Source organism: Plecotus auritus (genome assembly GCF_963455305.1).
Source record: "Plecotus auritus genome assembly, chromosome: 12".
In the NCBI taxonomy this organism is placed as follows: Eukaryota; Metazoa; Chordata; class Mammalia; order Chiroptera; family Vespertilionidae; genus Plecotus; species Plecotus auritus.
Genome location: NC_137778.1, coordinates 19,410,896 through 19,433,859, shown reverse-complemented (window position 1 = coordinate 19,433,859; position 22,964 = coordinate 19,410,896). Strand labels below are relative to the sequence as shown.

At 41.5% G+C, this 22,964-nt stretch overlaps 1 protein-coding gene across 7 annotated transcripts in view; it reads left to right on the top strand.

The window, feature by feature from the left end:
* The first annotated feature begins 4,134 nt into the window (after positions 1-4,134).
* The window catches only part of SMG7 (SMG7 nonsense mediated mRNA decay factor), a 60,608-nt gene continuing 41,778 nt past the window's right edge, over positions 4,135-22,964 (top strand). For 3 of the 7 annotated variants that reach the window (XM_080647457.1, XM_080647455.1, XM_080647452.1), the window contains exon 1: positions 4,222-4,368. In XM_080647457.1, the coding sequence (XP_080503583.1) occupies positions 4,340-4,368 (29 nt within the window). In that variant the 5' untranslated portion in view covers positions 4,222-4,339. Of the gene's footprint in view, positions 4,369-22,964 lie in introns of all 7 variants that reach the window. The other 4 variants (XM_080647454.1, XM_080647458.1, XM_080647456.1 and 1 more) reach the window with 4 other exon arrangements.

The window sequence follows — 22,964 nt, the reverse complement described above, 5'->3', positions numbered from 1 at the left end:
TTGATTGACTCATGTAGCTCCATGGTACAAGGTGTGGTAGCACCAAGAGCACAGGCCAGCTTCAGGCACATTACGTACCTGAGTACTGCAATTGATCAGTCATTCTTCTCAACATGAAAACACATTTATTAAGTACCTAATTGTATACATGACTTGAAAACATTCTGACTATGTAGGCTAACAGAATAAATTAGCACTTGTTAAGATTTCATGGAATAGGTAAGATGTCTATTATTATAAAAAGGGAGGCGGCTAGCTATGTATTAATTGTCAGGTTACCAAAGCTCGGAGTAAATTTGGTAGGAATGTTAAGAGTAGCTTCTCAGCAAGTGCTTGGTGTCTGGTTGAAAACTGGCCACGCTGCTTACTTGGGCACAAATGTGGTTATGTTAGGCTGTTTTTCATGATAAAAGGTGTTTTAAGTTTCAACCCTCTAGAATCTGATGCTCAATATCCTGATATTGTATTCTTTTCTGTAATCAGAGTCATGGATAAAGAAATCTATCTTCTTCACCATCCTCCCCCCCTCCCCCGCCCCCAAAAAAGAAATCTATCTTCTAGCACTGAATGAGAATAGATTTGGGTATATGGCCAGACCTGAGTACTATAGCCAAAGATTAAACAAGTTATTATTTAAAAAAATAATTTTATGCTTCAGCAGTTCTAAATTATTCATTTTTGCTTTCTATAAAAGAGCAAGGAGGCAAAAAAAAAAAAAAAAAAAAGAAAAATTAGCATTTATCTAGTGCCAGTGTAGTATGTCAGGCACTCATATACTCAGTCACATCAATCATCATTAAAATTGACAAGGAGCAGGTAATAGGTGATGTTTCCATTTTGTCAAGGAAGAAACTGAAGTTCAGAGACTGAGATGGGAATAGTTGGAATGCTTACTCAGGTATGCTAGCTTATGATCTTCTCATAAAATCACTCAGGCACAAACTGAAAAACTTGAACTCAGGTAGGATGAAATGAAATGAGACAGCGTCTTCTCTTTGATTTAGATATAATCTGTATCTGCACGGGGGCCGAGGGGGGGGCGGAGGCAAATAAAATCTATTGCAGAAAGATGCTTGTATTCTACAAATCTGTTGATGGGGAGGGGCAATAGGAAGAGATGAGATTAGGAAATGTACATTAAGCAACATGTCAATCCTGGGTCCTAATTTTTCTGAGTCCTATTGATTTTTTAAAGTATTTTCAAGGTGGGCATCAGTGTCTCATAACCTGTAAAATATGAGTGTTGCTGTCCTGCCTAGTTTTTAAGGACACTGTAAAGCTACTGAACAAGCTTTAAAAAGTTATTAGGAAAGTTACTATAAAATACAAAGATTGTTTATATTTTGGACCCTCACCTGTGTACCTAAATTACTTTGTTCTTACCTTAATTACTACATCTATCAAATTGCATCCTAATCACTTCTCTGCTCTCTGGTATCTTGACCAGCAGGTGGTTCCTCCAAGACAGGGACCGTGTCTTTTTTTATTGCAGTATCCATAGTAACCTAGACAGTGCCTGAAATATAACAAGTGCTCAGTAAAAGTTTATTGAATAAACAACACAATAAAAGGATTTATCTTTTTAAAAATATATATATTTTTATTGATTTCAGAGTGAAAGGGAGAGAGAGAAACACCAGTGATGAGAATCATTGATTGGCTGCCTCCTGCACACCCCCGACTGGGGATTGAGCCGGCCACCCGGACATATGCCCTTGACCGGAATCGAACCAGGTGGACTCTCTCTCCACTGTGACTGGGCCAAACCGGCGAGGACAAGGATTCATCTTTTTTATCCTAGTCTCATTTCCAAAACCAGAAGAGAGTAATATTTTTCTAGGTTGCTTATCAGGAGTGTCATGATACATGCTCCTGTACTCATTACTGGAGATAGGGGCCACCAAGAAGGTATCATTATGATGATTACTAAAGGGGTGATTATTTTACATCACAAAAGTTTTATTCTGGCTAAAATCATGTTTTAAAAATCTAGCCAATACAATGGCAGGAGAGAAACGTAGGGCGTGTGGGGTAATATGTAGGAATAATCTCCATCTCTGGGCTCTCAGGGTGGAAGAACCAGAGATGAGAGCAACCTCTCACTAGGTGGCTCTCTTTCCCGCGAGTGGGCGGCGCGTGGGCGCGCGGAGGGCTGCCAGGGGCATTGTCCAGCGGCAGTCACCAGCGCCGCGTCACGCCCCCGGGCGCGGGCGGCAGGAGGGGCGGAGCTCAGCTTCCGTCTTGTTCACCATCATCTGTCTTTGGGATTGATTTCCAAGCAGCCTGTGCTTTCCTGTCCTCCAAACTTACACATGATGTTCCAAACAGACACATTGGTTGGTCCAGTCTCTTAGCAGATGCAATGTCAGGGGAGGGTCTTGCCTGTCCACCTGGCCTGGAAGACAGCAGGAATCAGGGACTCACACATAATTACGTCTCCACAGTACGAGTTGCAAATATAATTTATGTCGAATGCCTTCAAACCAGTAGGATGACTTCTCCAGCGGCTTCTCACACACTCAGTACCACTGGCCCCATTCTTTATTTTTGTTTTTAGGCCCAAACCTGGCACAAAAATGCACATTCAAAAAGATTTGTTCTAATGAAGAAAAAAAAAGTTTCCCTAGACGCCTTCCATCGGAACTTCGAGCCAGTATCTAGGGATGGTTTTTGTTTTTAGTCCTATTTTCCCCAACCCTTTCCTCTCCAACCCGAAACACCGAGTGGCAAGTTCTGACACACTGCAGACTCATCGTAGAATGAAGTTCGCAAAGAAGGGAGAAACTCGGTCTCCTTTTGATAATCAAGCGGGACCTCCATTGGGGGTACAACCGTTAGCGTCGCGCCACCTCCTCGGTTCTAAACGATGGAAACCCACTTGTTAGCTTCCTGGGATGTGTTCCCTCTCACTCTGGCCTCCTGGCGGCAGGTGGTGGCTCCGGAAGGCCGGAGGGGGGACTCCGACGAGGCTCCGTCTACGAGGGAGGGTGTAGGGTGGGGTTTGGGGGATTCCTATAAGGGGGGCGACCCGCTGGGAAAAGTCGAATGTCCCTTCCGCAGGCAGGAAAGCGATCGCGGCTGTCGTGTGCCGTTCTCCTCCCTCAGGGACCCCGCCTTGGCGGGATCCCGCCTCCCGGAGCCCGAGGCTGTTGTGGGGAAACCCCTCGGCCTCCACAGCCCAGCGCCGCCGCCTCGTTCCCCCGCTCCGGCCCGCCGCCTGCCAGCCTTAGGGCCCTGCGTCTTCTTCGCAGGCCCGGCCCTCTCCACGCCGGGCAGTGAGAGGAAACTATGGAGGTGGTTCCCGCACTCAAGCGGGCGGAAAAGCCCATGGTGAATGCCTCGGGGTCTCCCCTAATGCTGCGGGCAGGGGAAAGGGAGGAGGAAACGAACTTCCCCGCCCGGGAGAAACACCCGGATTCCCAACCTGGGGGAGGCCTTTCGATGTAAGGGAAGCCGAGGGGAAACCCTGGGCACCTTCCCGGGTATCTATTCGCCAAGGGAGGGTCAACCGGTTGGCGCACATTGGTTACCATGACAATACTACAGCTCCAGTTTCCATGGCAGCTGCTTATCCAATCCAGTTGGTTTCCTTTCTCTTCTTCCCTGGGCTCCACCTCATCCCCTCCAACAGTCCCTGCGTGCGGGGGGAGGGGCCGCGGAAAACAAGAAGGGGTCCTTCGTGTCACTCTAGGGCACGAGGGGAGACCAGAGTCCAGACTGGCGGGCGGAACTGTAGGGGGAAAGGGGCGCCGTTTCCGGCAGGGAAGAGTGGAGGATTGGAACAAGGAAGAGATAAGTCGGGTGGAGTTGAAAGACGGGGGAAGACTTTGAGTGTGACTCCCCGTAGATTTGGGCTCGATGGTCCCGGTGAGGCTGGGGTTGCCCCCTTGCGCGGGGGACAGGCGTGGATTGGTCGGAAACCGCCCAGCGCCCGCAGCGGGCTACTCAGTGACCGCACAGCTGCAGCCCAGGTAGCTGATTCCCTGAGGAAGCAGTACAGAGTCGGAAATCACCGAGGGGGCGGCGCCGCTGAAGTCTCGCGAGAGGGATTCCTACTTCCTTCCTCCGCTTCTCCTCTTCCCCCGCCCCTTCCCACAACCCTCCCCCTCCCTCCTCCCGGGTCGGAGTGTCCCTGCGCCCCACGGGCCCGAGCTGCAGCAAGAGCAGCTTTCCCCGGTCCCTCCCCTTCGCCTCACTCACCCCCCACCCCCCCGCCGAGCGAGGAGGAGCCGGAGGAGAGGAAGATGGCGGCGGCCGCCAGCACCCGCGGGGCCGCGGGGCCGCTCCGAGGAGCCTGAGGAACCCCTAGAGGCTTCGCGGGAAGACGCGGCGGCGGAGGATGAGCCTGCAGAGCGCGCAGTATCTCCGGTGAGTGCCGGGCCGGCCCGGACGGAGGGGAGCGGGCCGAGGGTTGGGGCATGGAGCCACCGACACAGAGGTGGTATATCCGGGGTGGCGGGGGAGTTGCTGTGTCCTCTCTTTCCCCGGCGGGAGGTGGGGGCTGGAGGGGCCCCGTGCGAGGCGGCGGAGCGGGCGCACAGGGGTGTCTAGCCCCTGCGGGTCGGGCTGAGTCCCAGCGAAGCCGGCTCGCCTCGGTGCGGGGAAGGAGGTTACGGAAGCGGGAGCATGTGTGCGCGCGCGCTCGGGTCGCGGGCTCGCTGGTGCGGGCTGGGGAAAGCGCCCGGGGAGGCGGCGGCGACCGGAGTGGAGGTGGGTGTGGAGGAGTCTGATCCCCGTGGCGGGGGAAACGTGGTGTGGTATGGAATTGGCTGGAGCGGTGCGTAATGGGAAGACTGGGTGGAAATGTGCACACCTGGGATGTGTGGGGGCCTGGGGAAGGAGGACTGGAGGGGAGGGAGAAACCGCAGGAAACCGGAGTTCTTCATTCTCGGGTTGGAGGTACTGAGGAATCCTGCCATCTGTAGTTAGTTGGCGGAGTGGGGATGGGGGCATAAAGAAGGGTAATGGATGAGGAAGTGAGGAGCGAGAGAGGTACGGCGGACGGGGTTGGGTTCCCTTGAAGAAACTGGGTTAGAACCAGTGTAGTCGGGAGATACCATTCTTTAAGAGTGGCGTAAGGAACTTGCATGTCGGAGGTAGAATGACGCATGGATACAGTGTGCGGGTATGAGATGTGTCTGGAGTGGGGTGAGGGGGGGCGATTGATACATGTTTTAGGAGGGGGGGAAGATGCAGACACATTGGAAGCAAGCATACGATGGCGAGAGCATATTGAGTGGAAAGACACCAGCTATTGATTGTGCATCCAGGAAGGTTCCATGGAAGCTGAATTAAGAACTTGGAAGTAGAGGTAAACAAGGGTCAAAATCTTGATGGCAGAGAAAAGTAAGGTTGTTACACCCTGAGATTAATTGGGGAGTTGCTACTGTTTAAAAGGGGAAGGCTGACTTTAAAGTGGGTCCCTTTGTCTTTAGGAGCAGAACCAAGAAAGGCAGGCTTGTTACCACAAGGTGGTTTCCTACCTTGCAGAGGAGGAAATTGGATGGGTTAGACGTCTGAAATGAGCAGAAAAGTCACTTCAGTTGTTTAGCGAAGTGAAAGTATTGATGGGTTGAATGCCAGAATTTAACAGGGACAGGGATCCACACAACATGTGTGCCCAGTGACTTATAGGGTAGTTGGAAGGATGTCTTTATATCAAGGCCCCTTTTTTCCTCCTCTGATATCTGTTTATTGTTTAATATGTCAGATAAACTTAATACACCTGCGGGAAAGATCTGTGGTAGATGCTGTAGCGGGGTGGGTATGGAAACTGATCATCAGGATAGTCCTTTTAATTTTAAGGAATTTGCAGTTTAGTATACCTTAGGCAAGTAAATAAGTAACAGCACAGAGTGAAAATGGTAAGTGTCATAAAAGATGCCAAGTGTTATAAAAGTCCAAAGGCAGGAGATTACTTGAGCAATTGGTGGGAATCAGGAAAAATGTCCTTTGCTCATTTACTCATTCATACACTCATGATTCATCAGTCATTTTGTTGATCACCCATATAGGAGACCTTATACCAGCTGCTATGAATAGAAAAGTAAGAACTCCACCCGCTGCTTACAGAGTTTACAGTTGGTTAGGCTTCAAGGGGAAAATGGCACTTAAAATGGTCCTGAAGGATAAGCAATATTGGATTGTTTATCCAATATTATTGTTTATCCAAATTATTTATCTAATATTAAAAGTGTGGGTTGAGAAGAGTGGAATCCAAATGGAAGGAAACTGAGCATAAATATGTAGATAGGGAGGTTGGGGGCTTGGAGAGGTGTTAAGTCCAGTTACACAAGAACATAGAGCGATGCAGCTGGAAAAACGTAGAGTTTTATAAGTTATTAAGTTTTACACCTTCCTTTTATAGATGAGGAAATATAGCCCAAAGAAGTTAAAACTATTGAGAATCATATAGCTGGTATGTGGAAGCTCTGTAACTCAAATGTAGGTCTTTTAAGTCCAAATCAGCTGCATTGTGCAAAATGTCTGGGCTTATCCATTCTTTCCATAAATATGTATTGAGAGCTTACTATCTAGGCACTGAGGATATTGTGGTGAGCAAAATGAACACATGAATAGGTTTATCAGGTGGTGACAATACTAGGAAGAAAAATAAAGCAAGAGAGGGTGACCACTTGATAAAGTGCCCATTATTGAGAGGGTCTTGACTCTCATGATCTATAGTTTATAGTTAAAATGAATGGGCAATAGAGAATCTGAGTTGATTTGTTTAGATGGAAATTCACACGTTCATAGTTATGTATTAGAAAGATGAACCTGTGTAGTGTAATGGGCAGTTAAGGCCAGAAATAAGGTGGTGGAAGTGGGACAAAAAGGTATGATAAAAAGCAGATCGGGAGAGTAGTGGGAATATTAATGGGAAGATCACTTGGCTTTGAGGGGCTTCTGTGTTAATATATATCTTATATTTTGTAAGTCAACATGGTCCAGAAGACTTATCCTTAAGATGTGAAATCAATGGTAGGCAGCTGGAGATGAATTTAGTTCATAGAAGAAGGGAGAAAGAATAAGAGTGAACACAATGTTTGAATAACCTTTATTTTCCAGCTAACGTTGAACAGGTAAAATGGAGCTGGCATAAGACCTGGAGTCCCTTAGAGCAACGGTTGCCAACCAGTGGTCTGCGAGGTCCGAAAGGTTGGCCACCGCTGCCTTAGAGGTTCCTGGGAGCCAATCTTTTCTCAGTCTTGCGCATCTGTCCTAAGTAAATAAAGCAAGACTTAGGGCTAATAGTAGTCTGGGACAAGCCTTTCTAATAAGGAAAGGCTTCCACCAGCCCAAATGTCCCCTCTCCCTCTTAAGATAATCATTCTATTAAAAGTTTGGTGTGGGGAGACTAGAGCATGTGTTCAGGGAAGCATTATGTTCACTTTCCTTTGATGAAAAAGGAAATGTTGGTTTTTATAGACAACTCAGGGAGGATGCTGGGTATTACCGAATGAGTATAGTTGAGGGTATAGCAGTTAATTCATTGTGACCTTGACTTTAGGTCTTGTCTACCTTTGTCAGAATAAGAGCATGACTGGGCAACTTTTAAACAGCATAGCTACAGATCTTCCCCATGTAGATGAAAATTAGTTTTGTCTCAGCTGAATTAATTTGTTTAAGTGAGCTGGGTGTCTCATATTGAAATGGTGGAGTGGTGGCAAACCAGGAGCAAGATCGTAGTTTCAAAAGCATAAGAAATGAGGATATGAGTTAAGCAGTAGTAAGACAAGGAAAGAAAAGGAATTTAACATCAAGTGAACCGAATTAGTCTTGAGTTGTAGAAATAGAGCAGAGTTGAAAGATAGGAAAAGGTTTTCTGTATGGGAAAGGAGGTGGTGATCTGGGCAAGAGAATATGAAACTTTTTTTTGTTAGAAGAGATGTGTCATTTAAAAAAAGACAGTGACTGACAAGACTCCTATCCAAATGAATAAGTTGAGAATACTTTCCTACACTTTATAAAATAAGACATGGTCTTTTTTTTTTAATGTTTATCATTTTTCTTTTTTTTAAATATACATTTGTGGGTTTTGTTTTTTTAAAATATATTTTTATTGATTTCAGAGAGGAAGGAAGAGGGAGAGAGAGATAGAAACATCCATGATGAGAGAGAATCATGGTGGATCAGCTGCCTCCTGCAAGTCCCTCACTGGGGATCGAGCCCACAACCCCGGCATGTGCCCTTGACTGGACTCGAACCCGGGACCTTTCAGTTCGTAGGCCGAACTGAGCCAAACTGGCTAGGGCAAGACATGGTCTTAAATATAGGGATTCTAGACTGTCATTGGAAATTTATTACCCAATTTGAAAAAAAAATCAGTATTTTCTCTTGATTTATGACAAAATGGAAAGATTTTTAAAGTCTAACACCTGTTGAAGCAAAGGGTGTATTGAATATAGTTCATATGATAAGGGTGGGAGAAGGGTGAGAATAGGCCATAGATAAGATAGTAGGTGAGGTATAATATCATGCTTTAATAGAATAGCATTTGCAATAATAGAAATACAAAAATTAACTTGTCAGATTTGGAAAAGCAGGGGTGGGGGTGGTTCTGGTGTACCAGACAGGGAAGACATCATCGAAGTTGTTTTGGAAGGTGAGAAAGTAGAACAATCATGGCCATAGGGAACATCAGTCACATAGGGCAAATCTTGTTAGAAAAGGTGGCACAGGTGCCACTGACTGACATCTGCTACCTTGCAGGAGCCAACTGTTCATACTCTGTACCCCTCTAACTTTCCTCCTTTCCTTCACTGTGCTCTTCTTTTTGTCTTTCATTTCTTCCTATGCTGTATGTTTTTCAGTGAGATCTATCTACTTGAAGTTGATCCCTGGTGTTAGAACCCTTTACAGGAAATTACAATATACAATATCTGTTGTATTGTTGTCGTTTTTTTTATGATAACTTAGTGAAGAGGCTGCATTTCAGTGGCACTTTTTTTTGTCAGAAACTTTGTTTTTTCCTCTAATCAGAGGTAGAAATAATGTAATAGCAACAAGGTTGATGTTTAAATACTAATTAAAATATTCAATATGTTGTAAGAGAAAATATATCATTGTAAATTTTGGAACAGAGGGAGATGAAGGGAGGGGATGAGGCTGGATAAAGCAGAACCTTAACCTAGCCTGGGGAGAAGAACAGGGATGTTAGTATATATATTCCTCCATTTGGCCTGGGTATTCACCATCTCTGGAAACCAAGAAATCCTAGAGCACATACTGATACTTATTCATGTGGTCAAGAAGTCTTACCCCTGACCCATTCACCACCACCTCTCACCAAGTACAGGATTTTAGCTTTGGTCCCAGAAAATCAGCCCAACATGGCTGATTTATCAAACATGGTAAAATTGTTTGAAGGAAAAAAAAAAAACTCTCATGAGGCTTTTAAATCTATTTTTTGTTATAATGGTATTAATAGAATTTTACCTGCTTGAATATTGACTGGCTAAATTATTTTGGCAGTTAATTTCTGCTTCCCTTGTGGTTTCAGTTGGACTCAAAATGTATACTTCCTGTCCTAGTGTATGTTTCACTGCTATCCTTCAGCTGTTACAGTTTACCTTCATGGAGGTGAAACTATTGCTGAGTTTTTGTTTTGTTTTTTAAGATATATAGTGAGCTCTGGATACATTATTTTTTTAAAAAATATATTTTATTGATATTTTACAGAGAGGAAGGGAGAGGGATAGAGTTTTAGAAACATCGATGAGAGAGAAACATCGATCAGCTGCCTCCTGCACACCTCCCACTGGGGATGTGCCCGCAACCAAGGCACGTGCCCCTGACCGGAATCGAACCCGGGACCCTTCAGTCCGCAGGCCAACGCTCTATCCACTGAGCCAAACCGGTTTCGGCTCTGGATACATTATGTAGTTTTTCATGAGGCATTTTTGCGATGGAGAGTGGTTGAAACTTTAAAAGGACTAGTTTGTTTTATAGTGGAGAAATATTATAAACAGCCTCCAACTACAGCTCTAAACCTGGCTAGCCTTTATTTTATTTTATTATTTTATTTTATTTTATTTATTTTTTATTTACTTCAGAGAGGAAGGGAGAGGGAGAGAGATAGAAACATCAATAATGAGAGAGAATCATTGATCTGCTGCCTCCTGCATGCCCCCCCCACACCCCCCCACCCCCCACCCCCAGGATTGAGCCTGCAACCCAGGCATGTGCCCTTGACTGGAATCAAACCTGGGACCCTTAATCTTCACGCTGATGCTCTATCCACTGAGCCAAACCAGCTAGGGCCATTTATTTTTTTAATTGGTTGCATGAATGAGTACCTGAAAGTTTAGGTGATTGCTCATGTTTAGAGAATAAATTTTTAAGGAGATGTCTTTCAAATAATAGATTGCTCTGTATGTGGGTAATCAGCAGTTATAGAAAAACACAGGGATGGAGTTTTGGCAAACATGTCACAGAGTAAGTGAGAACTTGTAACCAACTCCTTTCTTGTTAGCATGTAAGTGGAGCTGAGTAGGAAGGTTGTTTTCACTGAATCTCCCTTAGACCCAATTTTCGCTCAGTGGGAATAGTAGGTGACTACTAATTGTTTAAGAAAATTTTAGGAGTCTCAGGTAGACCACGTAGCAATTTTGTTCCAAGTCTTTTTTCTTCTTCTTTGCTTCATTTATAACAGGGTTTCTTAACCTTGACACATACTGGCATTTTGGGCCAATTCTTTGTTGTGGGGAGCAGTGCTGTGTGTCGTATGATTTTATTTAGCAGCATCCCTGGCATCTACCCTCTAGATGCCAGTATCATTCTCCTCTATTTGTGGCAACCCAAAATGTTTCTACACATTGCCCAATGTTCCCTGTGGGTGCAGATTCATTTCCAGTTGAGAACCACTGATTTAGGAAGATATATATGCACAGCATAGATTTATTTTTTTTTTTCACCTCCTTTAAGCCACAGATTACTTCTTAGACTTCTCTTTACTGTTTTCTCTTAGGAGTAATAGGCTAGTTACCATGTTTAGACTTTACCCATAAAAACTTGTACATGTTTAAGTGTATTTTTTAATCTCTGTTTTATATTATGGGAAATCATTGAATAGTTACTATGTGGGAAGCACAATTATAGGGGTTTCGCCTTTGGGAAAGTCAGAGATACCAGAGGAAGACGTTTAAGTCACTAAGAGCAGATGAACTGGTAAGTGCTATGTTAGAGGAACAGAAGTACTGTGTAAGTATAGGGAAGAAGAACTTCCAATAGAGGTAGAGGTGGATGAGAAAGTGAGGTATTTTGGAGGAGGTGAGATTTGATCTGGGTTTTGAAAGATGGATGGACTTTTATTTTTTTAAAACACGTATTTTATTGATTTTTTACAGAGAGGAGGGAGAGGGATAGAGAGTTAGAAACATCGATGAGAGAGAAACATCGATCAGCTGCCTCCTGCACACCCCCTACTGGGGATGTGCCCGCAACCAAGGTACATGCCCTTGAATGGAATGGAACCTGGGACCCTTCAGTCCACAGGCCGACACTCTATCCACTGAGCCAAACCGGTTAGGGTGGATGGACTTTTAAAAGTAGATACTGGGCAAATTGATATTTCATGCAAGAGGAACATCTCATGGTTCCTTTATTCCAAGTACATTTTTAAAAAATTCATTCACTCCCATGTAATACATTCTGGCCAGGCCTTTCTAAGTTTTCATTAGAAAAGATAGGTTATGGACAGAGTACAGATGTGGAAGTGGGAGTTCTGAAGACTTTATGGGTGTCGAAAGGGGGAGGTGGTTTGATTAGAGTCCTGCAGAATCTCTTCATTGTCTTTTGAGCCTGGTTTATCCATTCCTCCTTAATATCACTTCCCAGGCCATTTCCCCTGTAGAGTACCATCCTCCTGTATCTTACTTTAGCTTCATTTTCTTTGAAGACTTCTTGTGCACACCAGTGATTTCTGTATTCTTTGAACTTTGTAGTATTTTCTGTCTCTTAGTCATTTGGTACTTAAAATTTCTAAGTTTGTAATGATCTCTTTTTTTTATATATAAGTGGATTATCTCTACAGCTAGACTGAGTGTGGTAGAGACCATGTCTCAGCATTCTTTAAGTACACAATGTACATAATAGGTATTGAATGAAGTTTTTATGCTTTAATTTTTGTAAAACACGGAATACTTAGAGATACTAGTGCTAGGCTCTGAGAATATAAAAACAAATAAACAGATTTTTGTTCCTGGGGGAAATGGATGTTGTACATGTATTTCAAATTCAATATAATGAGGCAACTACTATGTTAAACGTTTTCATTTTATTTCACTTAAGAGATGCCGTGACTTTACTGAGGGAAGTGGAACTTCTGTCTGGGGAGTGCAAAGAAAGCTTCTGAAGTTGAACCCCTCGCTCAGTCTTAAAGGATGGGTAGAATTAGCTAGATGAAGACAGAAGGGAAGACTATAGTAAGCAGGGAAACAAAATGAGTAAATGCTTGGAGCAGTGCATTTGAGGAACTCTAAAAGGTTTGGTATTAGGAATGATAATTCTCTTGATGTAAACATCATGATTAGATCAGACTGGCAGTCAGGTTATGTCATAAATTAAAGAGATTTTGATTAGTCATTCTCTCATCCTGTGTTTCCTTTGGGAGTCTAAGGTTCTTTCTACAAACCTGGTCATTAATCTTATGGGAGCAATTGATGTTTGAATGGCTGATGTTGATTGTACATGTTCCTATTGGAATAGGGAGGAACAAAAGAAAGATATGTATGTAATGCCTGCAGTACTTCCTTGGAAGCATATAAAGATTTAAATTTCCTTACCTTATCTTTGAAAGTACCTTCATCTTTGGCAAAACTTAGTTATTTGGAACATTATTAAATTACTAGAGGCCCGGTGCACAAAATTCATGCACTCAGGGCAGGGGGTTCCCCCAGCCTAGCCTGTGCCCTCTCACAGTGTGGGAGCCCCGCGATGGATCGCCCCAAAGAGGTGGTAGGCCCTGCCCACCCATCTGGGGCTCCTCGATGGAGTGCCCCAAAGAGGTAGGCTGAGCCGGGGGGTCCCGCTTCTGCGGTACGTGGAGCTGCAGGACCTGTCTCCTCCGTGCGAGGGGGTGGGGACTGTCCGCTGGGACCTGCCTCTGCTGTGCACGCAGCCATCTTGTGATGGCATGAGGGCATCACGGCGTCAGGGCATGATGACCACCTAGGCCAGTGGTTCTCAACCTTTCTAATGCCATGACCCTTTAATACAGTTCCTCATGTTGTGGTGACCCCCAACCATAAAATTATTTTCGTTGCTACTTCATAACTGTAATTTTGCCTAATGGTCTTAGGCTCTACAGCAGTGGTTCTCAACCTGTGGGTTGCGACCCACAGGTTGAGAACCGCTAGCAGGGTCGCCTAAGACCATCGGAAAACACAGATATTTACATTACGATTCATTAATAGTAGCAAAATTACAGTTATGAAGTAGCAACAAAAATAATTTTATGGTTGGGGGTCACCACAACATGAGGCACTGTATTAAAAGGAAAGGTTGAGAACCACTGACCTAGGCTATTATTAGTATAGATTATGTAGGAGATGAGAGTTTTAGTAAATACATGTAATTCTGAAAATATCTTTGAATTGGTAGGACTTACTTTATAGAATCCTCACCAGTTGAGATTAGACATGGAATGGAGGTAGAGGTGAGATAAGGGGGGAAAGACATTAAGTAAAGTCTTTTTGGATTTAACTTTTAAAGTCTCATAAAAAATTTCAGACCCTTTTTGATGATTAACATTTTCACAGTTCTTGATGACATTTTTTTTCTTCTGTAGTGTCTGTTTTAAGTGAAATGCATGATTCTAAAATCTATATTTAAAGAACTGCTGTATTGGTGTGTTAATATCCTCAATCTGTTTTCTGAAAACTCCATTGGTTCACCAACCACATAAGTTGAATCTTTTTTTCTCCATGGCTTAGTATTTTACTACTGTATTTGTTAGGCTACTGTATATTAGAATGTGCTTTACTAATAATGCCTCTTAGAAAGGTCATCCATTATTTATGTAGTTTGATTTTAATCAGGTGCCAACCTAACCAAATTTTCTTTGAGATACTATGTAGTGATGAGATATCTGTAATAAGATAATTAAAGTGATGCTGTCAAGTAGTGTAATATATATAATTTAGATGGTTTCCTAGCAAAGCAGCATGTTTTAGTGAATTGGATGAGCAAGGCCTTTGAGTTAAAATTGGCTTAATTTGTAATTAGGTTGTTCCAAGTTCAGATTTCAGCACTGTATAGCAATGTGACCTTGAACCTCTGCTCTGTATTTTCCTATCTATAAACCGACAATGATAGAATTATTGGGAAAATTACTTGAGAAGATGCATATATAAAACTTAACATAGTCCAACATTGGTAAAGAGCCTGATTTATGCATTGTATTCATTTTCTGCATTTCTGCATGTGTCAGTATTTAACTTATGAACTTGTTAATGTATCCTTTAAATTGGGTGGGAGCAGTTGTGCCTTAAATAGCTATAGGGTGGTGGAAGGATCTTTACTGTGAAGTGATCTACTTTATTCTTCAAGGGTACCATTTTACTTCTTACTAGTACTTTATACTTTTCAAACATTTTTATGTAATTTTCTTCATAGCTCTCCTGTACAGTAACCTTATGTAACTGGATTGGCATTTTGTAGAGAAGGAAATTGATAATGTACCTAATTAGTGGCAGAGTTGGGATTGGCTTTACTTTTATTTTTCATGGACACTGTACATGTCCTGCTGGAAGGATTGGCTTTAATCTGCTCCCTTTTTGACCACTGCACACATTTGGACAGTGCTCTTAAAAATGAACTTTCTGTTTTGTTATCTGTGTTTGCCATTGGCACTGTCAAGTAGAATAATGTATGTAATTTAGATAGCTCACAATTAGTGGTTTCAAATTCATGTATTAAAAAGCATATTTCTTAAAAGTTAATTTTTTTAAATTTCAAGTGCTGACATAGAACTGGTTCATTATTATGAAAATGCTATAATGAACATTCTTGTACACACATATCCTTACGTACACTTGAATGACAGGGTATGTACGTTTAAAAATACTTCCATTAAGTGTGGTAGGCAGAATAATGTGCTTCCCATACCCCCAAAAGATGTCTACATTTTGATCCCCAGACTCTAATAATCTATTATGTTACTTGGCAAGGGGGGATTAAGGTTGCTAATCAGCTGAGTATAAAATAAAGAGGTTATCATGGATTATTTGGTAGGCCCAGTGTAATCACAAGTATCCTTTAAGTGTGGAAAAGGGAGGCAGAAGGGTGTCACAAGCCAAGGAATGCACACATCCTCGAGAACCAGACAAAAGTAAAAACAAATTCTTCCCTAGAGCCTCCTGAAAGCAAAACAGTCATGGTGACACCTTGATTTGACCTCACTGGGACTTTTGACTTTCAGACCTGTAAGTTAATAAATTTGTGTTGTTTTAAGCCACTGAATTTGTGGTAATCGGTTACATCAACAGTAGGGAACTAATATGGTAGATGTTGCAGAAAATTCATACTGTTTATTCTGGCCTTAGCCCTATTTAAAAGTACCTGTATCCTTATATTCCCACTAGTACTGAAGGTTTCTTGCATCTCACTTTTTATTTATTTATTTATTTAGGCAGATTCAATGATGTTTTTATTTGTCTAGCATTTCTCAGAATGCTTTCTACTGAGCATTAATTCTCTGAGAAATTCATAGATGTTGGGATTCTCCATATTGTCATGGCAAAAGAAATTTAAGAATCCTGGGTTAAACTGGATTCTTATTTAGGGCTTCTTATAGTTTGTAATATGCTAATGTGATTATGAAACTTTCAAGAGGGAAAGTTTAGTGTTTTCTGAAAGTTATGTCACATCTCACAAAACTGATACTTTTTTGGGACACTTATTTGAAAATGTGGCTCTCCTTTTTTCGGTTCCTTTATCTCTTAACTTTCTCTGTAATACAATGACCTTCACATATGCCCATATCATATCTTAGACCTTGTCATTCTTCAGGATTCTTCTACCTCTAAAACCTTACTTGCAACCATTCCATTTTGACTACAACCTCATCCCCATTAGTCCCACTGCTTCTGTTTAAGTCTTCTAGTATATTGGAATCAGAGGAAGAAAGACCACACTAGTGAGTTGAAAGAGGTGATTAATTAGGAGGTTCCAGTGAGAAATGATGGGGGCCAGACTGAGTGACTAACGTACATGTTCATCTTCATACAAGAACCCCGTTGAAGTAAGTGCTTTTCTTGGTAAGGCAGGAGTTACTTTCTTTGGCTTTAGACCAAAATGTGGACACAGTTTCTTGAGGTTATTTATTTCGGGCTCACAGATTCCCAAGTAAGGTAAGATGGAAATAAGAAAATAATTTGGAATCTGAGAATTATGGCCATGTTCTGTAAAGTGAGTTTAAAAGTGACATAATGCAGTACCAAGCTAATAAAATAACCTTCCAGCTTTCTGCTTTCCTGTTTGTTACCTTCACTGTTTCTTCATACCTGTAATAACAATTAGTCTTTCCTCTCCACTATTTTTGGCAGCTGGTGTGAAGTTAGCTACAAGGGATAGCAGCACTCAGAAATGTGTCACCATGAGTAATTCTCTCTCATTTTAAATGCTAACAGGGAATTGCTTTCTTTTGTGTGAGGATTTAATTGTTTGTGTGTTGCGTTCGGGGGATGTGTGCAGTATATCCTGATTTTGTAGCCCTACAGATATAACCGTTAATATAAACTTTTGTGAAACTTTGAAAGGGAATCATGAGTTAATATCCTTTATTTAAAATTGTTTGGTATGTTATTTTATAAAAAATATTTTTAGGAATCATTTTGACCTGCTTGTTGTCTAAAGCAGTGGTCACCAATCTTTCGGACCTCACGGACCACCAGTGGTCTGCGGACCACCGATTGGCGACTGGACCACTGGTTGGCGACTGCTGCTCCAAAGGTATCCTTAAACCAACAGTCGCCAACCTTCTGGACCTCACGGACCAACAGTGGTCCACGGATCACTGGTTGGCGACCGCTGGTCTAAAGGGCTTCTTAATGTTTATGCTCTAGACCTCTGCCATATAGGTTCTGGATTGGCTTCCAATCACCTGTAGTAATCTATTACCTGTAAGGCATTTAATTATTTATTTTTAATGTGTTATATAACTGGATTATATTATCTTATTTATTTTTGGAAGATACAGTGATTGTTGCAAAGAATGCTTTTTAAAAAAGTATTGGGTCTAGTAGGGTTGAAAACCATTATTCTGGCATACTTCATCTAATGTGAAATTTTAGTTGAAGAGAAATAGTCTTTCAGTTGTTGATAGCTTAATCTAACTCACATAGGTTTTTGGACTTACCCATGTTCTGTTTGAGGTTTCAGGTTTTGTATTTCTGTAGGATTATATAATATACTGTATATACTAGGTAGATCCCAATGTGAAGAAAACAAAATCTGATTAAGAGAGCCAAGTAAATGATCGTGGACTTCTTTAATTGACTGTATGAAATGGTAGATTTTCTGAACTTAAAAAGAAGTATGTTGCCCAGCCAGTGTGGCTCAGTGTTTGAGCCTTGATCCATGCACTAAGAGGTCACAGGTTTGATTCCTAGTCAGGGCATATGCCTAGGTTGTCAGCTAGATCCCCAGGAGGGAGGGTACAGGAGGCAGCCCGTCGCTATTGATGTTTCCCTCTCATTGATGTTTTTCTCTCTCTCCTACTCTCTTCCTTTCTAAAATCAATAAAATCATATTTTTAAGAAAAAGTATTCCTAGTTATCAGATGAAAAATCTTTTAAACTTTTTCTGGAAGGCCTTTGAAATGATTGTCAGTTTGAGAAACCTTGAATTTTTAGGGTCTTAGCCTTTAGATACTGTTTAGTCCAAATTAATATAAGCTTATTTGAGCAACTTGTGGTCTGGGAGGTGCTGTTAGGCACTGAATATACAAGGTTGAATGGGACAGTCTCTAGAGGAGGAAATGTGTAAGTAAACAAGTAACTTCATTATAGTGCATACAGTAATAGAAGTGGGCATTAAGATGCACTGGGAGTGCTTGGCTAAGCCAAGGCCCCTCCCTTACTGAAGTTGCTGAGTCTTATAAGAAGGGGTTAATCTGACAGGAAGGGAAGAGGGCAGGTTGAGTGAAAAAGCATGAATAAGACACTTAGGGGCAAAAGAGCAAGGAACTAAAAAACTAATTTAGTTTTATTGGGTCATAAAGTATAAAGTGGGGAGTTGTGGGACCTTATATGTTCTGTTAAAGAGCTTGGGTTTTGTCATGAGTTATTTTCTGTCAGTCTTTCACTAAAGTACAACTGAAGTCACAGGCAATCGGATACATGCTTTGGAAGTATGGAGATAAAATCCACATAAACCTCTTGTATGCTTGAAATTTCTCAAGACTAGTGTTTATTGTTTTAAAAGTATGAATAACTTTGTCTTTTATTCTATAATTGATTATTAGTGTATCTAGCTCATAGAAATTACCAAATCATTGTTCAGTGAATGAAAATATAAAAATCTGCCATTACCAGCAATTATCGTAACATCTATAATTGCTTTACATGTTGTTGTGGGTTTTTTTAAAGTAATTAAAGCTGTGGTTTGATTGCTTTACATGTTTTTCCTTCAGTAAGCAGTCCTGTTTGGACCAACCATCTGCTCCTGTGTTCCACAGGGCACTCTCACCTTGGTGTACTACAAGAACCCTGCTGAGTAACTGGTATCCGTTCTGTAGAGATCACTCTGCTTCAGACAGAGAGGGAGATTAGGATCACATTTTTATCTAAAACCAAAATGCTAGAAATACACAAAACAATTTAAAAATGTGTTTTCTAAGAAACTAAATTTAAAAAAGAAAAAAGCTTTGATATTCTTTCTTTACCTTTGACATGAAATTATTTCAAATAAAGAGAAAATAATTTAATTTACATCATGTAGTTCTCTGTTATTATGGGTTAACTCATATTTTCCTCTCCTCTATCTAGAATGTCTTAAAACCATTCTACCTTATGAGAAATTGGATGTTCTTGCAGATAGTGGGAGGAAACGTTTCATTTAAGTCCCAGATGAGGACCGGAAACTTGAAATCAGAGGAGCATCTGAAATCAAGTAATATTAGGTAGGATAAAAATTATAAGGGTTTCTACATGTTTGTGTTCCTTTTAGAGATGGATGTATTTTAAAGTATTCTTATTCTAAAGTACTCTTGTTTGAACACTAATAGAAGAATTAGAGACTTTCTGAAGCATTTGGTATTAGCCAAAATGGGAGTGGGAAGTGCTAAAGACATTTTTTTTTACTTATGTGATTTCATTAAGAACTTTGGCATATGTTTACTTTCTCATGAGTATTTGTATCTTATACTCCAAGGAAGTTTTCAAACCATTTACTAAATTAAATTTAAGAAATCTTTGTATTTATGTATGTCTAAATATTTATGATAAGCCTAAGGACATGTGCTTCATCTTGTAGATTATCCTTCCTACATTTTGGGTTACACGTGTAGCAGTTCATTTGAGTGTAGGGAGCATCAGCTCTTGGTTCTGTTTGTCAGCATGGATGCAGTCAGGCCTCCTAGTGTGCTAGAGAAGCCCTCTCTAACCACACGGTGAGTAGTAACTTGTCCCAGTAGCTAGTATCAGTGATAATGACAGGATGTGTGAAGGTGCTTGATCTCAGAGATGTGGCTTTTAAGTGAGAATTGATAGTTGTTCCTAGGAGTTGATACCATGATAGCGACACATGTAGGACATTTCTCCACCCCACACTATTCCCAAATTCTCCTAGCACATTTCTGTCTAACCTTACCTTCCTCTAATTCATTCTGCCTCTTTTTCAAAGCCAGTTCTCGCTTCCAGCCTTATTAAGGATATTCTCATGTCCTTCATCTCTTCCGATCCATGCTCTATCAATTTTGTTCTCACTTTCTTTTATCTTCAACCTTTCCTTAAACTTAGTACTGGTTTCAGTCAACTTAAGAATTGACTTAAACTTCTCTCCTCCCATTTGTTCCTCAGCCCCCTGCAGTTTGATGTTTTTTCTGGCAATGCTATTGTTGACCCGAATTTCACGGAATCCAACACTTTCCAGTCCTTATAGTATTTTTCCACTGCTTTTATTGTGTTGACTTCTTTTTATCTTATTTTCCACACACCACTCTTCTCTTGCCCTCATATATATATTTGACAGTTTCTTCTTGTTCTTCATGGGCTCTTTCTTTCATCTGCCCCTTAACAATAAAGATAGGGAGCTAGCTCCATCCCTCTGCCTTTCTGGGCTATTCACATTTACTCCCGTGGTTTTATTTACCATCAATGTGCTGGTCACCCCACCACTGTATCTCTAGTCTTGCCATCTCCTCTGTACTTGACACTCATCTCTAAGTGCCTGCTTACACAGCTCCACCTTTTCGTACAACCAGCTGTCCAATCTGGGAATGATTTTAGACTATTTCTTCTGCTTATTTTATTTCTAGATTTTTTTTGAATGTTTTCCATACATCTGTAGTCTTCCTTACTTCTAGTCTTAACCCTTTTAAAATCTATCTTCCATGTATCTTGTTGTAAACGTTTAAAAATGCAATTCTGTTAATGCTATGCCCCTGCCTAAAACTTAGTACTGGTTTCCTATTAGTTAGGTGGTTCCCAACCTTTTTTTGGCCATGCCCCACCTAAGCATCTCTAAAGTCCTGATGCGCCCCCCCCTCCCCCCGTGACATGTGGAGGAAGCCTAAAAGTCCATCAATTTGGTCTAAACAAGCTTCCAAAGAACATGGCATCCATGAAAGAGTAAAATAAAAGAACGAAAGGACAGTTGAAGAACTAAGGAAGAAATCACTAAGAAATTGTTGTCCTAGCTGGTTTGGCTCAGTGGATAGAGCATTGGCGTGCAGACTGAAGGGTCCTGGGTTTGATTCCAGTCAAGGGCGCATGCCAGTGTTGTGGGCTCAATCCCTGGTGGGGGATATGCAGGTGGCAGCCGATCAGTGATTCTCTCTCATCATTGATGTTTCTAGCTCTCTCTCCCCTCTCCCTTCCTCTCTGAAATCAATAAAAAAAAAGACACACACACACACACACACACACACACACACACACGCGCGCGCGCGCGCCTAAGCGACTGTCCAACCATTCAACTGTTTGACTGTTAGCTATGATGCGCACTGACCACCAGGGGACAGACACTCAATGCACAGGCATGGAAACATGGAACAGACTGATGAATCTCAGAGGGAAGGGAGGGGGGCGGGGGGAAGAGATTAACCGAAGATCTTATATGCATACTGCACGGGTGGGGTCCCTCAGCCTGGCCTGCACCCACTTGCAATCTGGGACCCCTTGGGGGATGTTGGACTGCCGGTTTTCAGCCCGATCCCCCCAGGCCAGGCCGGGGGACCCCACTGGTGCATGAATACATGCACTGGGCCTCTAGTATATATATAAAAATAAATTGTTTAAAAAAGAATAATATGAAGTGACATGAAAAGATAGCAAATGAAGTTTTAAAACATAATAGAGAACTGAAATGCATAAATATGTCACAATATATATTTATTGTATATGAGGCCCCTAGAACCATAAGAAATTCAAACAATTCACTCTTAACTCATTCTTGAATTGCCTCCCCTTAAAAATCAAATTGCCCCTCTGTGAGGTATGTGTCCCACGTTGGGAAACACTGTATTAGTTGAAAGACAGAATCTGATCTCCTTAATATGTCATGCGAGGCCTTACAATCTGCTGTCTGCCTTGACTCTCTAGCTCACCCCCTGTAGCCTCCTGCCTTGTGTCTACCTGCTTCACTAGCTCCCCCCCCCCCCCCCCCGCTCCTTTTATTGTTGTGCTACTTTCTCTGCCTGGAAGAATAATTCCTTCTCATCCTTTGAGATTTCCAGACCAGAATAGGTCCTTAATTAAACTAGTAACATGTTTTTAAATAATATAGATTATAGAGTGAATGTTGTAGAGTATTGGAGTGTCAGGAGATTAGAAAATTCATGACAAACTATAAAGTGCCATAGAGAGAAAGCAAGTTAGTATTTTTATTATCTTTTACTGAGAAAAGCTCCTTCAGGAGCAACATTTTCCCTAGATGTTCTTTTCTATGAAATTCAACAGTACAGCCGAAACCGGTTTGGCTCAGTGGATAGAGTGTCAGCCTGCGGACTGAAAGGTCCCGGGTTCGATTCCGGTCAAGGGCACGTACCTTAGTTGCGGGCACATCCCCAGTAGGAGGTGTGCAGGAGGCAGCTGATGGATGTTTCTCTCTCATCGATGTTTCTAACTCTCTATCCCTCTCCCTTCCTCTCTGTAAAATATCAATAAAATATATTTTTAAAAAAAATTCAACAGTACATCAGCAACACAATTTATTTTTTCTGATTAATTCCATGAGATTGATGTTTTATAGATCTGTAGATTATGTATGCTGTGTACCTGAGTGTATGAACATACTTGATAATGTTTGACCTGTTATTTTAGCACAAGTAGTTATGATTAGGTTATTATGCTTATGATAATAAATTATGAATTACTGTTATTATCTCAATACTCCTTAGTACTGTATGGAATTAAGTAAATAAATTAACTTGAAATAAAACCATGGCTTTTATTAAATTAAAAAAAATACTCTAGGCTTGCTTTCCCAAACAAAAGAGGATTATTCACTTTTCCTTAGCAATTGTGAGTTTAGAGGATGTTGGCTTATATTTTTATGATCTCATAGGAGAAAAGGGTGTTGAGAGTTCAGGTAGAGGAATCTTCCATTGTATCTACCCCTGATTTGGAAATATCTTCTATTTTTAAACTGAGAATCTTAATATATGTCTTAATATGTTATTATCCTGTTGCCTTGCATTGTTATATAAGTGCTCTGTATAATCAAGATATTTGTCAAAGAAGATAACCATTAATTTTAGTGTTTTTCCTCTAGTGACATTATTTTTAAAAATGGTTATAAAA